Raw genomic sequence first — 15,032 nt, forward strand, 5'->3', positions numbered from 1 at the left:
TGTGGCCTTATGACACACTTCCGGTGATGTCAGGGGGTGTGGCCTTATGACACACTTCCGGTGATGTCAGGGGGTGTGGCATATGCTAATGAGGTATGCTAATGAGTTCCCCTAGCTCTTTTTCTACGAAACAACCCCTGGTAAGAGCCACACAGAATAAATGTCAGATGTTTGAGAGCCGCAAGACATTAACAAATATTACAGGCATGTTTTCATTTAAAGTATGCAAACTTGCTTTTTATTAACATTAAATGAGACAGCCAAAATTAAAAAAAACAGAAGGGGTAAAAACAGATATTCATAATGATATTTATGGGCCAGTTTGGTGTCATGGTTAAGTGCGCGGACTCTAATCTGGGAGAACCGGGTTTGATTCCCCACTCATCCACATGCAGCTGCTGGATGAACTTGGACAAGCCGTAGTTCTGTCAGAGCTGTCCTTGAAAAAGAGCAGTTCCTGTCAGAGCTCTCTCAGCCCCACCTGCCTCCCAGGGTGCCTGTTGTGGGGAGGGGAAGGGAAAGGAGTTCGTAAGCTGCCCTGAGACACCTTTGGGTAGTGAAGGGCGGAGCATAAATCCAATCTCCTCTTCTCTTCTTCTTCTTATTTGCCCAATGATATTTATTTTTTTTGGTAATGATATTTATTTGTCTAAGAGAGAGAGAGAAAGAGAGAGGTGGAAAGAAAGAATGAAAGAGGTGGAAAGAAAGAGAGAGAGAGAAACAAAGAAAGCACATAGACAGGAGGGAGGGAGAAAAAGCACGCCTCCCCTTCGCTTCCCCAGCTGCCCTGCCGGGAGCCGCACAATAGGTGTGAAAGAGCCCTAGACTGTCCTCGTCATTAATGACTCACGTCTTGGTGTCCAGATGCTCCTGTTGCCTGGTCCCAGTGGCTTCTCCCCACCTTGGCCTTCTGGCTGGTCAACATAACGGTGGTTCTGGGCGCCTTCATCCGGCTCTTCATTTACGGCGAACCCGTCACGAGACCGCATTCAGAGTCCTCTGTCCTTTTCTGGAGGCACCGCAAACAGGCAGACCTGGACTTGGCACGGGTAAGTGTCGTGTGCGAGCACGTGTGTGATGGGACTCCAGGGGGACGCCGCTTGCAGAAGACTGTGGGTTACGTTTTATTTATTTATTTATTTATTAGATTTATACCCCGCCCACCCCAATGGGCTCAGGGCAGCTTACAACAGAGGCAAATGCCAGAACAGACAGTTAAAACAACGTAAAACAATCATTGAGTAAAGTGCGGTGCTCTTGATGTTAGTTTCCTTAATCCAAGATGAGTTCCATTTGTCAACCTAGCCTGACAACAAACATTCTTCGGTTAACTAGGCGTCTGCCCAGGGCCAGCTCACCTCCAGATCTAATCCACCGTCGAAGATGGCACTTGGTGGTGGTACAGTGACGGCAGCGGCTCCTATGCAAAGGCCTGGCGGAAGAGCTCCGTCTTGCAGGCCCTGCGGAACTGCACCAGGTCCCGCAGGGCCTGAACCTCCTCTGGGAGCTCATTCCACCAGACAGGAGCCGCCGCCGAAAAAGCCCTGGCCCTGGTCGCAGCCAACCTGATGTACTTGGAGCCAGGAACCACCAATAGGTGCTGCGACCCCGACCGTAGTGCTCTTGGGGGGCATTTGGTTTCAGGGGCATTAGGAGCTGGCCAAGTCTCAGTGTGAAATCATGGGAACAGAGCGCCTGTGACATGTTACGTTTTTCAGGGCTCTTTTTGTAGCAGGAACTCCTTTTCATATTAGGCAACACACCCCTAATGTAGCCAATCCTCCGAGATTAGTTGCTGTAGATTTTCTGGGTTGTGTGGCCGTGGTCTTGGCATTGTAGGACCTGACGTTTCGCCAGTAGCTGTGACTGGCATCCTCAGAGGTCGAAGAGGGAGTGCTCTCTCTGTGTCAAGGTCCTGGGGTCACTTTAGGTCACCTTGACACAGAGAGTCCTCCATCTTTCGATGTTATACCTCTGAGGATGCCAGTCACAGCTACGGGCGAAACGTCAGGTCCTGCAATGCCAAGACCACGGCCACACAACCCGGAAAATCTACAGCAACTAATGAACTCCGGCCGTGAAAGCCTTCGGCAACAAATCCTCCAAGAGCTTACAGAGCTCTTCTTACAGGGGCTACTGTAAGCTCTTGGAGGACTGGCTACATTAGGGGTGTGCCGCTTAATATGTAAAGGAGTTCCTCCTACAAAAAGAGTCCTGGTCTTCACATCCTTCCTGTGTCTGCAGAAATTGACACGTGGTTCCCAAGGATGCAAGGGCAGCTTATGATGGGGTGGTAGTGGTCAAGACTCCCCTTCAGCACTGTTTTCTCGACCTAAAACAGGCCTGTAGCCGGGATTTTGTGGCTTGTGGGGCAATTTTTTTTCCTGGTGGGGCTTGAAGTTCTCAGTGCAGCAAGAAAAGCCATGTAGCCTACAGAAAGCTGCAACCAGGAGAGATCTCTAAATTGCAAGCTGTCAGCCACTTGAGATGACAGTTCTCAGCTGCTGCAAGTTAATCACTTCTGCCAGCCTGAGAAACAATTCGGATAACAAGCCAGCAGGTGGGGGTGATGACTCCTCTAGTCAAGAAAGCTAACACTTAGGCAGAAAAACTCTCTGAAAGGAGACCAGTTTCTTGACACAGCGTTTGAAGGTATCCTAGAGGTCACCTACTCCAACCCCCCTGCTCAGTGCGGGAATCAGTCAACTACAGCACCCCACTCTACTTAAAGGAGCGCCTGCCTTTAAAAATGTTTAAAGGTGATCGGGAAAAAGCATTTTCAGGAGAAATTCTTGTGTGGCTGTGCTTTTAAGAAAGGGGGCGGAGCACCCCAAAAGCCCATCGTAGCTATGAGCCTGACCTGAAATGACCCTGGGAGGGTGCTGCTTGCCCAGTTGTGGAAAGTTACGTGTAGCCTGGGGTCACCTTAGGTCAGGAAAATGGCACAAGGGGAAGTTTTAAGCCCACCTCCCTCCTGGTACACTGTGGTCCCAGTCTGAATCAGCCCCTGCATGCCTGGGAACTGAGCACACATCTGTTCCTGTGGACCCGGGAAGGATGCAAGGAGAACGTAATGCATCGTTAGGCCCCTGAGACCATGACCACAGACACATTGTACGTTCTCTTTTGGCTGGGAAGTTGGCTGTGGGCCAGCGAGCTGTCTTTATGGGACACTTGTTTGGTTATTGACATGCTCATTGCAGAGCCTCCAAGCTCTGCCGATGGTTATCTGATCATGTCCAGACTTGACTACTGTAATGTGCTCTGCTTGGAGGATTCCTTGAAGACTGTTCAAAAACAAGATGTTGCGAAAGACAACATCTAGGCTGATAACTGCTGCAGGTTACCTGTAGCAAACCCTATTGGCCTTCACTGACCATTTCTGAGCATGGTTCAAAGTGCACAGGGTTGACATAAAGGTGACAACCTAGGCTTGGATCCAGCTGGGCTTTTTCTCTGCCCCAAACCCTCTTCCTGTTTCCTTTGTTTCTCGCTGTTTTAATGGTGCTTCCATGCGCCTTCTCCACAGGGGGATTTTGCCCAAGCCTCCCAGAACTTGTGGACAGCGCTCAAAGCCCTGGGCCGCCCTCTCCCCACCTCCAACCTAGACCTCACCTGCAGCCTGTTATGGAACCTGATCCGGCACGTGCTTCAGCGGCTCTGGGTGGGGCGCTGGCTGGCAGGGCGAGCCGGGGGCTTCTTCCGCGACCGCGAGCTCAAGGCTGACGTGCGCAAGAGCGCCTGCGACGCGGCACTGGTTTATCACCGGCTGCATCAGCTGCACATGACAGGTTAGACTGGGACGTGGGCTGGGCGTGGAAGAGACTTAGGTGGGGCGGGAGAAAAGAGCAAGAGTCCAGGAGCACCTTAAAGACTAACATAAATTGTGGCAGGACGTGAGCTTTCGTGAATCACCGCTCACTTCTTCAGATACAGCTAGAATGGGAGTCCATCCGTCCTTATGTCTTAGAGAGCGGAGTGACTTCAGAAGCTGAATGATAATAGCAGGTGAATGACAATAGCAGGCGTGATTGGATTAGACGGGATGTGCAGAGGGGCAGTAGACGTGGAGGAATCAGCACTTGTCATGAGACAGGACAACCTAGGTCTTGATTCAGTCCAGGAGGATGCATTGTCTTAAGCTTCATTGTCAATGCATCCACCTGGACTGAATCAAGACCTAGGTTGTCCTGTCTCATGACAAGTGCTGATTCCTCCACGTCTACTGCCCCTCTGCACATCCCGTCTAATCCAATCACGCCTGCTATTGTCATTCACCTGCTACTGTCAGACCTCTGCCTGAGACCCTGGAGGGCCTGCTGGCTCAGGGGTAGAGCATCTGCTTAGCCTACAGAAGGTCCCAGGTTCAATCCCTGGCATCTCCAATTAAAAAGGACCAGGCAGGAGGTGATGGGAAGAACCTCCGCCTGAGACCCCGGAGAGCTGTAAAGAGGGCCTGGTGGCTCAGTGGAAGAGCCTCTGCTTGGCATGCAGAAGGCCCCAGGTTTAATCCCCGGCAGCATCTCCAGTTAAAAAGGACCAGGCAGGAGGTGATGCCAAACACCTCTGCCTGAGACCCTGGGGATCTGCTGCCAGTGTGACTAGCCAATACTTCCCTAGATGGGCCGATGGTCTGATTCAGTACAGGGCAGCCTTTATGTGTTCACGTCTGATGGGGTGAGATATGTACTTGGCTTCTCTTCTGTATCAATGCCCATGACCCCCACCATTCCAACCCTAAATCCCTGCATTTGACACCACTCCCTCCCGTGCCTCCTTTCTGGACACAGATGTGAATTATATGGTAAATAAAAGGGCCTCTGACAGTGTACAGAGTGCCTTTCCCTCACCCCTGCAGCTTCCCTTCACATGCTTTAGGAGATCATAGAATCATAGAGTTGGAGAATCATAGAGTAGGAGATCATAGAATCATAGAGTTGCACAGTGCAGGAAATTCACAACGACCTCCCCCACACCCCAGTGTTCCCTCTAAGCTGAGTTAGTGTGAGCTAGCTCACAGTTTTTTAGCCTCCGGCTCACACATTTTTGTCTTCGCTCAGACGGGATCAGGAAGGAGGGCTCCAGAGCAAACTAATTTATGCAGCAGCCAAATGGCTCGCTCACAACCTTAATGCCGGCAGCTCACCAAGTAGAGTTTTTGCTCACAAGACTCTCCACAGCTTAGAGGGAGAATTGCCCCACACCCCCAGTGACCCCTGTACCATGCCAGGAAGATGGGGGGGGGGGGGAAACAAAAACTCCAGGATCTCCAGCCAACCTGCCCTGGAGAAAAATGGCTTCCTGACCCCAAAGTGGCGATCGGCATTTCCCTGGGTGTGTAAGAAAGGACCCCGAGAACTAAGCACTGAGGCGACCCTCCCTTCTCGTGATCTGCCCGAGTTCCCAGACTTCCCATTGCTCTCAGGTGGCCATCTAGCCTCTGTTTGGAAACCTCCACCACCTCCTCCAGAGGAAGCCTGTTGATGCTGGGTATTGAACCGGGGACTTCATGCGTTCAGAGCAGATGCTCTAGTGCCGAGCCACAGCCCCTCTCCAATCTCTGGCCTGGTTTTGGTGACATGGTCTATCCTCCTTTGCCTCCCGCAGGAAAGCACGTGGCCGGTCACCTGTCAGCTATCAACATGGCGCTGAGTGCTGTGAACCTGGCCGAGTGCGCGGGGGGCACCATGTCCGTGGCAACGCTGGCTGAGGTCTACGTGGCGGCCGCACTACGGGTGAAGACCAGTCTCCATCGCTGCTGCCACTTCCTGGCGGTAAGGAAGGGGGCGGGGTTACTGGCGGTGTGTGGCCAGTGGGAGGCGCTACCATCAGCGCTTGGCTTCTGGACCTGATCCATCCATCATTGACGGATCCCCAACAGGGTGCTTGTGGGCGCCAGGGCACCTGTTGACACTTTTCCTGGTGCCCACCCAGTGTTTCCAGGGAGTGGGTGGGGCTTATGCCCCACAGGGCTTCTGATTGGCCACTGGGAATTTGATTGGCTGTGCCGATTTTAGAAACATTGCTTCGGCACCAACTGCCGCTCCAACACCAGGATCTTCACACTGTTAAAGAAGGCAAGCTGCGGCAGCCATTTTGTGGCTGGCTCCACCTCCTGCAGCAGCCATTTTGTTGCTGTGACCACCAGTGTTCCCCCTAAGCCGAGTTATTGTGAGCTAGCTCGCTGCTTTTTAGCCTCAGGCTCACACGTTTTTTTCTTAGCTCAGGAAGGAATGGCTCCAGAGCAAACTGACTTATGCAGGAGCCAAAACGACACTCACGACTTCAATGCCAGCAGCTCACATAGTAGAATTTTTGCTCACAGGACTCTGCACAGCTTAGAGGGAGCCTTTTGCACAATTTATTTGGCGAGGTTCACTCTTTGGTATGCCCTGGCCCGGATAGCCCAGGCTCGCCCGATCTTGTCAGATCTCGGAAGGTAAGCAGGGTCAGCCCTGGCCGGTGTTCCCTCTAAGCTGACTTAGTGTGAGCTAGCGCACAGGTTTTTAGCCTCCGGCTCACACACTTTTGTCTTAGCTCAGGAAGGAGGGCTCCAGAGCAAACTAATTTATGCAGCAGCCAAATGGCTCGCTCACAACTTCAATACCAGTAGCTCACCAAGTAGAATTTTTGCTCACAAGACTCCACATCTTAGAGGGAGCGTTGGTGCCCACCAGGCTGCGTCAGAATTCCTGCAGACGGGAAAAGGCCGGGGACCCTTACATTCCTGTTATCTTGCCCTCAGTGTGCTGTATGGTATGCAGAGCGCCCAAAGACCAGGGGCTGTGCCACATAACTTAGTGGCAAAAGGTGGGTTTGAAGGAGGGGCTTGAAAGAAGAAAGAGAGGAGGCACCCCGCACAGGTTCTCGGAGAGGGTTCTAGGTGTAAGGGGCAGGAAGGGAGAAAGTGTGGGGGTCATCTGTAGGAGCCCAAAGTTCAGGGGTCTGTCTCCTCTCCTCTCTCCTCTCCACGTCAACGGGTTTCCTTGTGATCGTTCGGGCTCGCTAGATCACTACCTTGCAAGCGTGTAAATGGCCCCTCGTCTAGTCACCTATGGCGATCAGGGGATCTCCTCCAGGCGACCAGGCAGAGAAGTTATTGCAGGGTTCCCTGCCACCTTCAGTGCATGTAGCTGAAACAAACAGCGTAGGAATAGATGGGCGTCTGGACTAAGAACTTTGGTGAACTTCTTGACAAGATGGGCACGGGGGACCCCTGCCATAACTGCCGATTTGTCCCGCGTGCTCGCATCTGACTCTGCCGTTCCCTCTCTTCCCCACAGCGCTTCTTCCTCAGCAGTGCCCGGCAGGTGTTGCTGTCCCACAGCGGAACTGTGCCCCCCGCCCTTCAGTGGCTGTGCCACCCTGTGGGCCACCGTTTCTTCGTGGACGGCGACTGGGCCGTGAAGAGCTCCCCGCGAGAGAGTATCTACAGCTCCACCAGCAACCCCGGTACGGAAATGTAGGCCAGCGTGCCGTAGCGGATCTGGAGAAGGGTTCAAGTCCCTACTGGGGGGGAGAACCTTTGGCTAGCTGCTTTCCCTCAACCTCACCTACCTCACCGGGTTGTCGTGAAGACAGAATAGGGGGTGTAGCAGGGGGAAATATGGGGAAGGGTTGGCCTTTGAACCGCTGGCCTTCAGGCACAGGGAGGGGGGAAACAAACCTGACCCGAAAACTGGACTCAAGAACCAAAAGGGTAAGAAAGAAGTCTGATAAAGGGTCAGTATTTAAAAACCTCATCGACACTTATAATATACCAAAATACATGTATTTATTAGAAAGACAGTTAAAAACCTATAAGGGCCCAATGAAAGCCTCGTAAACAAGTAAACGAGTATCTTTCTTCTACAGCCTTCCTTTTCTTGGTCCAATATTCACTTATTGGTTATCTTATTGTAATATGTATTAAAGTTACGTGTACCTCAATGTTGTTTGACCTCTGAAGAAGGCCCCAATAGAGTGGAAATGCGTCAGGTCACGTGTCTCGGCCTTGGCGTTTAAGCCACCTTTACTTGTTTACGAGGCTTTCGTTGGGCCCTTATAGGTTTTTAACTGTCTTTCTAATAGAAGAAGAAGAAGAGATTGAATTTATACCCCGCCCTTCACTACCCAAGGAGCTGCGGTGGCTCAAGTGGTTCAGACACTGAACTGCAGGCTGTGGAAGGTCAGTAGTTAAGCAGTTCGAGACCTGAGTGTGCCGCATGACGGAGTGAGCTCCCGTCTCTAGTTCCAACTCCTGCCAACCTAGCAGTTCGAAAGCAAGAAATTGCAAGTAGATAAACAGGTACCACTTTGGTGGGAAGGGAACAGCGTTCCGTGCGCCTTGGTGTTTAGTCATGCCGGCCACATGACCACAGAAACGTCTTCGGACAGCGTGGCTCTTCGGCTTTGAAATGGAGATGAGCACCGCAACCCTAGAGTCGGATTCGACTGGCTTTCGAGCAAGGGAACCTTTACTTTTTATTCACTACCCAAAGGAGTCCCAGAGCAGCTTACAAACTCCTTTCCCTTCCCCTCCCCACAACAGACACCCTGTGAGGTAGGCGGGGCTGAGAGAGCTCTGACAGGAACTGCTCTTTTTCAAGAACAGCTCTTATCAGAACTGTGACTTGCCCAAGGTCATCCAGCACATGCAAGTGGAGGAGTGGGGAATCAAACCCGGTTCTCCCAGATTAGAGTCCGTGCTCTTAACCACTACACCAATAAATACCTGTATTGTTGCATATTATAAGTTTTAACTCAGTTTTTAATATTGGCCCCTTTATCTGACTTCTTTCTCACCCTCGTGAACAAAATAGAACACTTATGGCATAGATCTGATTTCACATCTGAACAAATCGCTCTACATGGTATTTTGTGATTTTTATGATTCGCGATTTTACGTTGTTTTCATCTGTTCTTAAATGACCGTTTAACGGTATTGGTGTAAACCGCCCAGGGCCCGCCCACAGGGAGGGTGGTATATAAATCAAATAAATAAATAAATAAATTGTAGGGTCTCGGCAGCGTTGTCTGATGCACTCTTTCTGTCCCCAGTTGATCCCCTCGCACAGGTGACCCAGCTTTTCCGGGAGCATCTACTGGAAAAGGCCCTGTCTTGTGTGTCCAGGTTGGAGGGACAGCCACTGGTCAGCCACGGCGAGGGGTAAGCCAGAGCTCGGGGTTGTCTCCCGGAGGGCCCCCCCCCCCCAAGCATCTACGTCCCAGTTCTCTTGCGTGCACACTGTTAAAGGAAATTTTAATTTGTAAGCACGGTTGCACCTGAAAGGTAAACTTTTTGAGTGAGTTGAGAACTGAGAGCCAGTTTGGTATAGTGGTTAAGGGCGGCGGGCTCTAATCTGGAGGACTGGGTTCGTTTCCCCACTCCTTCACATGCAGCCAGTTGGGTGACCTTGGGCCAGTCACAGTCAGTGTTCCCTCTAAGCTGAGTTAGTGTGAGCTCGCTCACAGATTTTTAGCCTCCAGCTCACCCACATTTGTCACAGCTCAGGAAGGACGGCTCCAGAGCAAACTAATTTATGCAGCAGCCCAATCGCTTGCTCACCACTTTAATGCCAGTAGCTCACCAAGTGGAATTTTTGCTCACAAGACTCTACAGCTTAGAGGGAGCATTAGTCACAGTTCTCTCAGAGCTCTCTCAACCCCGCCTCCCTCACAGGGTGTCTGTTGTGGGGAGAGGAAGGGAAAGGAGTTTGTAAGCCACTCTGAGACTCTTAGTGAAGGGCGGGGTATAAATCCAATCTCCTCCTCCTCCTCCTCTTCTTCTTCTCTCCTCCTTCTTCTCCTACTCCTTTTCCTTTTCCTTCTCTCCTCCTCCTTCTCCTTTCCACTGCATTACTGCATAAGTGACTGGAAGAAGGAGCAGTGACTCATGCAGAGAAGTACTGGGAAGCCTCCTCTGGAAGTGGTTGCTCTTGCTGCCTCCCTGCATTGCGCATGACCGAGTGGCACTGTAGAATTACTCCTTGGCTGGGTAATTGGAAGGCGCCAAGGGCAGAGCCATGAATCATACAGAGGCACGGCAGGGGTCCTCCTCTGTGGCTTCCAGGAACCTTTGGAGATCAGTGCTGTGGGTGTACGGGCCTGCAGCCGGAGAATGGCTGATCCTACCCAATAAATTTCATGAGCCAGCATTTGAGCTTGAAAGAAAACGTGCCCGGTATCTCAAACAGAACTGCATCGAATACAATTCCTAAAAATAGCGGGTGCAAGATATCCTTGTATTAAAACGACAAAACGAGTGTTAAAACATAGCAGGGAAGCTGAAGCCGCAGCATGAAGAGCGGGTTCGGGCAGACCAGCACTCCAGGGTTGGGCACAGGGTGAAAGAGCCCCCCACCCCAGTCCGTCCCGCGGAACGAGCCGAGTCACTTCCTCGTTCTCACCGAAGCATCGTTGGCTGTTGCCTCTGCACTGGCCAGCTGTGCTTTCTCTGCAAAACGGGGTGTGTACATTTGGAACAGTTTGCAATCCTGGTCTGTAGTGCGAGTGCAGTTTGTAAGTTCACAAGTTCCTGTGGTTTTGCTGTAGAAGACGAGGTAATGAAGTCGATTGCGGTGTAGCGGGGCGGAGGAATCGGTTGAGGCTGGTTCTTATATGTACAGATGAGGCTGCCAGATACGGAATCAGACCCCAGGCCCATCAAAGTCTGCACTGTCTACTCAGACTGGCAGTGATTCTCCAGGGTCTCTGACAGAGAGGTCTTTCCCATCACTTACTGCCTGGTCCTTTTTAACTGGAGATGCCGGAGACTGAACCTGGGACCTTCTGCATGCCAAGCAGAGGCTCTGCCACTGAGCCACAGCCCCTCTTTACAGCTCTCCAGGGTCTCAGGCGGAGGCCTTTCCCATCACCTCCTGCCTGGTCCTTTTTAACGGGAGATGCTGGGGATTGAACCTGGGACCTTCTGCATGCCAAGCAGATGCTCTACTACGGAGCCACAGCACCTCTTTACAGCTCTCCAGGGTCTCAGGCAGAGGTCTTTCCCATCACCTCGTGCCTGGTCCTTTTAACTGGAGATGCCGGGGATTGAACCTTGGACCTTCTGCGTGCCAAAAAGATGCTCTTCCACTGAGCCACAGCCCCTCTTGACAGCTCTCCAGGGTCTCAGGCAGAGGTCTTTCCCATCACCTCCTGCCTTCTCCTTTTAACTGGAGATGCTGCCAGTCTGTCTGGGTTGTAAGCCACCAGGGGGATTGAACCTGGGAGGACCCCCTGCATGCCAAGCAGACACTGTGCCACTGAGCTGCAGCCCCTCCCTAAAGGAAGCCTTGAGTCAGACCCTTGGTCTGTCCAGGTCCGTGTTGTCTACTCAGACTGGCAGCGGCTCTCCAGGGTCTCAGGTGGAGGTCTTTCCCATCCCCTCCTGCCTGGTCCTTTTCTCCTGGAGATGCTGGGGATTGAACCTGGGACCTTCTGCATGCCAAGCAGAGGCTCTACCACTGAGCCACGGCCCCTCTTTACAGCTCTCCAGGGTCTCAGGCAGACGTCCTTCATGTCACCTACTGCCTGGTCCTTTTAGCTGGAGGTGCCGGGGATTGAACCTGGGACCTTCTGCATGCCAAGCAGAGGCTCTTCCACTGAGCCACGGCCCCCCTTTACAGCTCTCCAGGGTCTCAGGCAGAGGTCCTTCCCATCACCTCCTGCCTGGACCTTTTAACTGGAGGTGCCGGGGATTGAACCTGGGACCTTCTGCATGCCAAGCAGAGGCTCTTCCACTGAGCCACAGCCCCCCTTTACAGCTCTCCAGGGTCTCAGGCAGAGAGGTCTTTCCCATCACCTACTGCCTAGTCCTTTTAACTGGAGATGCCGGGGATTGAACCTGGGACCTTCTATGTGTCAAGCAGATACTCTACCACTGAGCCATGGTCCTTCCTATCCTTGTAGTTTCAAGCCCTGGTTTAGTGTTACTTCTGAACCGTACTGGTTGGCGAAAGCTCTCTGAAATAGAAGGGATTTGGCTGTTTGGGCTGGGCAAAGCATTATCAAATGCCTTGGGAGGAGGAGGAGAAGAAGAAGAAGAGATTGAATTTATACTCTGCCATTTACTCGGAGTCTCAGAATGGCTTACATTCTCCTTTCCCTTCCCCTCCCCACAACAGACACCATGGGAGGTAGGTGGGACTGAGAGAGCTCTTTCGAGGACTGTTTGCGAGAAAACAGCTCTGAGAAAACTTGTGAGTGACCCAAGGTCACACCAGCTGGCTGCATGTGGAGGATTGGGGAATCAACCCCGGTTCTCCCAGATTAGAGTCCGCTGCTTTTAACCACTACACCAACCTGGCTCTCCATAAGTAGAGTATCCCCATGGGTAGACGTCGCTGCTGCAGGTCTGACCTCTTTGTGATCCCCCTGAGCCAAGCATAGCCCCACTAGGTTTGTACGTTGGTCCGTCAAGGGCTTAAGGAATGTTCCTGGTGAGGGGCAGGGGAATGAGTGCCAATCCACAATATAACGGCTGATAGGTTGCTTTTTCCTTGGGGTGGGGGAGTTCTTGAGCAGGGCAGGTAGAGAGAAGAGGATGTAATGGTTAGAGTGTCCGACAGTTATCTGGACAACAACCCACATTCAGACGCTCGTGCTGCTACGGAAGCTTGCTGGGTGACATTGGGCCACTCACTCGCTCTCAGCCTTGCCTACCTCGCAGGGTGGTTGTGAGAATTAAAAAGGAGGAGGGGGAAACAACGCCGTAAGCCGCTTTGGGTCCTCAGTGTGTAGGATAGCGGGTGGATCAATATGTACAGGGATATCAGACCACTATGGGTTTTTAGAAACCCAGAATTTGGGGGCATTTTGCTTTTTCACTATGTTCCACTGGCTAAGTAAGTTCAAGATAAAGGTAGAGCCTTTCTTTCAATCCCTAACACGCCCTCCGCCTTGCTACAGGGAATTTTCCGATGCCCTCGAGTACCTGAACTTCCTCAACAGCTGTGCAGACGCCGTTCCTGGCCCGGCCCCCTTCATCAGCACCAATATGGATGCCACCACGGGTAAGTGTTGTGGGACCGGAAGGAGTAGGGGTGGGAGGGATGGTGAGTTAGGGGGCAGGGAACCAGAGGAGTCAGAGGCATGACCGCAGCTGATGCGTGGATGGGGGGATTGAAGGGGGATTCCCAGAGATTAGAAGCTAACAACGGGATGAAGGTAGGTGGATGGAGGGAGAGTGGTTGTCTGAATGCCCCCATTAGCTGTGCACTTTGATACCTGATGCTCTTTTTCCTCCTCCGTTCTCCAGGCACCGACCCCGTGGCTAATTGGTGGTCCTCCGTGGTTACCATGGTGATCCACGGGTTGCAAGGGGACGACGAAGCCATGGACCGCCTGTACCCGCTCGTGGAATCCATGCCCAAAGTCCTGCAGACGTCTGAGTAAGTGCGCGGTTCCCCCTTTGGGGCAGTCCCAAAGTTGCTCCTGCAGACGTTTAGGTGCGGGAAGCTAGGGTCTCGTTCAGCCACAGAAGCAGAGCTGGTCGCCTCCTCTTCTGTGAAATCTGCATCAAGCAAAGATGGATCCTGCAGTTGGTATAAAATTATGCCTCTTTTCAGTCGCATCTCATTCTGCTTTTGTTAGTCTTGGTGAGCTAGGCGGGGCACCGAATTTTCCCCTTTGACCTGGGAATGGTCATTATATTGGACACTGCCCCTACACTCACTTTCAAGCATGCTGTCAATAACGTAAGGTCTAGAAACTTGACTCAGTAAAGAGCCCAGGGGGTGAGCACATGCAACAAGCCCCACCCTCTGCTCCCAGCAGCCCTCAGTCAGAGCAAGAAGCAGCCAGGTAAGTTGCAGAGCTCCCCCTGGTCCAAAACAGTCCAGTGGCACCTTTAAGACCAAGTTTTATTTAGGTACAAGCTCTCCCTCCTCTGCGAGAGCAGATCTGCACGTTCCCCCCCCCCCAATAGCTAGGAATCCAAAAGAGTCCCGTGGAGCCTGAGCGGTGGATGTTGCCTTCTGACACACTTCCGGTGATGTCAGGGGGTGTGGCATATGCAAATAAGTTATGCTAATGAGATTTGCTAATGAGCTCCTGCACATCTTTTTCTATGAAATGACCCCTAATGGGCAGGATTTTTATTTTCTTTGAAGCAGTGGAATAGGGTTGCCAAGTCCTCCTGTAGCTGCAGCGGGGGGGAGTTCTGACCCTCTCCGGGAGGTCCTTGGTGCCGTATGCTTTGCTCGCGCACCACGATGACATCACCTGGAAGTGACATCATCGCGTCGGGCACGTTGGGGGCTGGACCACTGTCATTCAAGGGAAAACTATAGAGTTTTCCCTCGAATGATAGAGCGTCCCCCCGCAACGTGCCCGATGCAATGACGTCTCCTTGATCCCAGCACTTTGGGGGTGGGGTTCTCCCCGGCGGCCCGATTTGGGCCGGCGGGTTACAGACCCATCGAGCGGGGTTTCCCCCGCCCCTCCCGGGGGACCTGGCAACCCTACAGTGGAAGAGTGTATAGATTAATATATATCGGTTGCAGCTTCACTCTGGCCTTGTCCCCCCCTGCAGGAACCCTCTTCCACGTGCAGCACTGCACACCTTCAAGGCCGCCCGGGGCTTGCTGGGCAACCTGGACTGCAGCCTGGGCCAGTGTGACAAAGCCAGTGACTACCTGCGGGACAGCTTGGGAGGGAACGCGGCCACAAGCACTATTGACCGAGTGAGTTGCAAACTGGGGGGGACGTCGGGTGCTCAGTCCGGAGGTTGGGGGGAGGAAGGTGGAGTCCCAGAGTGGGGCTAAACAAATGCAGGGTTACGCTTGGGGCACGTAGCGCCATTCTCTCTTCCGGGTGTCCTCGGTCAATGAGAATACGTGCGGGGGTGGAGCTTAGAGCATGGGGGGGGGCGCCCGGTGTGGCACTCCAAAGGCAGGGCAGAGCTTTGGGATTTGCAAGCGGGCCAGCAAAGGAGTCAGCTTTCCTTTTCAGTGTTACTGCTCCCAGAGTGAGCCGATCACCTTCCCGACGGCGATGGTCTTTTGCGGGGACCAGGAGGCCCCGTGGTCCTTCGTGGCGTGGCCGATGTGGCA

At 52.7% G+C, this 15,032-nt stretch overlaps 1 protein-coding gene across 2 annotated transcripts in view; it reads left to right on the forward strand.

The window, feature by feature from the left end:
* SREBF1 (sterol regulatory element binding transcription factor 1) overlaps positions 1–15,032 on the forward strand; it is a 54,414-nt gene that overhangs the window by 33,416 nt on the left and 5,966 nt on the right. For both annotated transcript variants that reach the window (XM_015427663.1, XM_015427664.1), the window contains exons 9-16: positions 865–1,049; positions 3,530–3,791; positions 5,608–5,774; positions 7,284–7,452; positions 9,040–9,148; positions 12,889–12,992; positions 13,238–13,370; positions 14,513–14,663. In XM_015427663.1, the coding sequence (XP_015283149.1) occupies positions 865–1,049; positions 3,530–3,791; positions 5,608–5,774; positions 7,284–7,452; positions 9,040–9,148; positions 12,889–12,992; positions 13,238–13,370; positions 14,513–14,663 (1,280 nt within the window). The remainder of the gene's footprint in view (positions 1–864; positions 1,050–3,529; positions 3,792–5,607; positions 5,775–7,283; positions 7,453–9,039; positions 9,149–12,888; positions 12,993–13,237; positions 13,371–14,512; positions 14,664–15,032) is intronic.

Source organism: Gekko japonicus, unplaced genomic scaffold, assembly GCF_001447785.1.
Source record: "Gekko japonicus isolate JY-2015 unplaced genomic scaffold, Gekko_japonicus_V1.1 scaffold136, whole genome shotgun sequence".
NCBI classification, from domain to species: Eukaryota; Metazoa; Chordata; class Lepidosauria; order Squamata; family Gekkonidae; genus Gekko; species Gekko japonicus.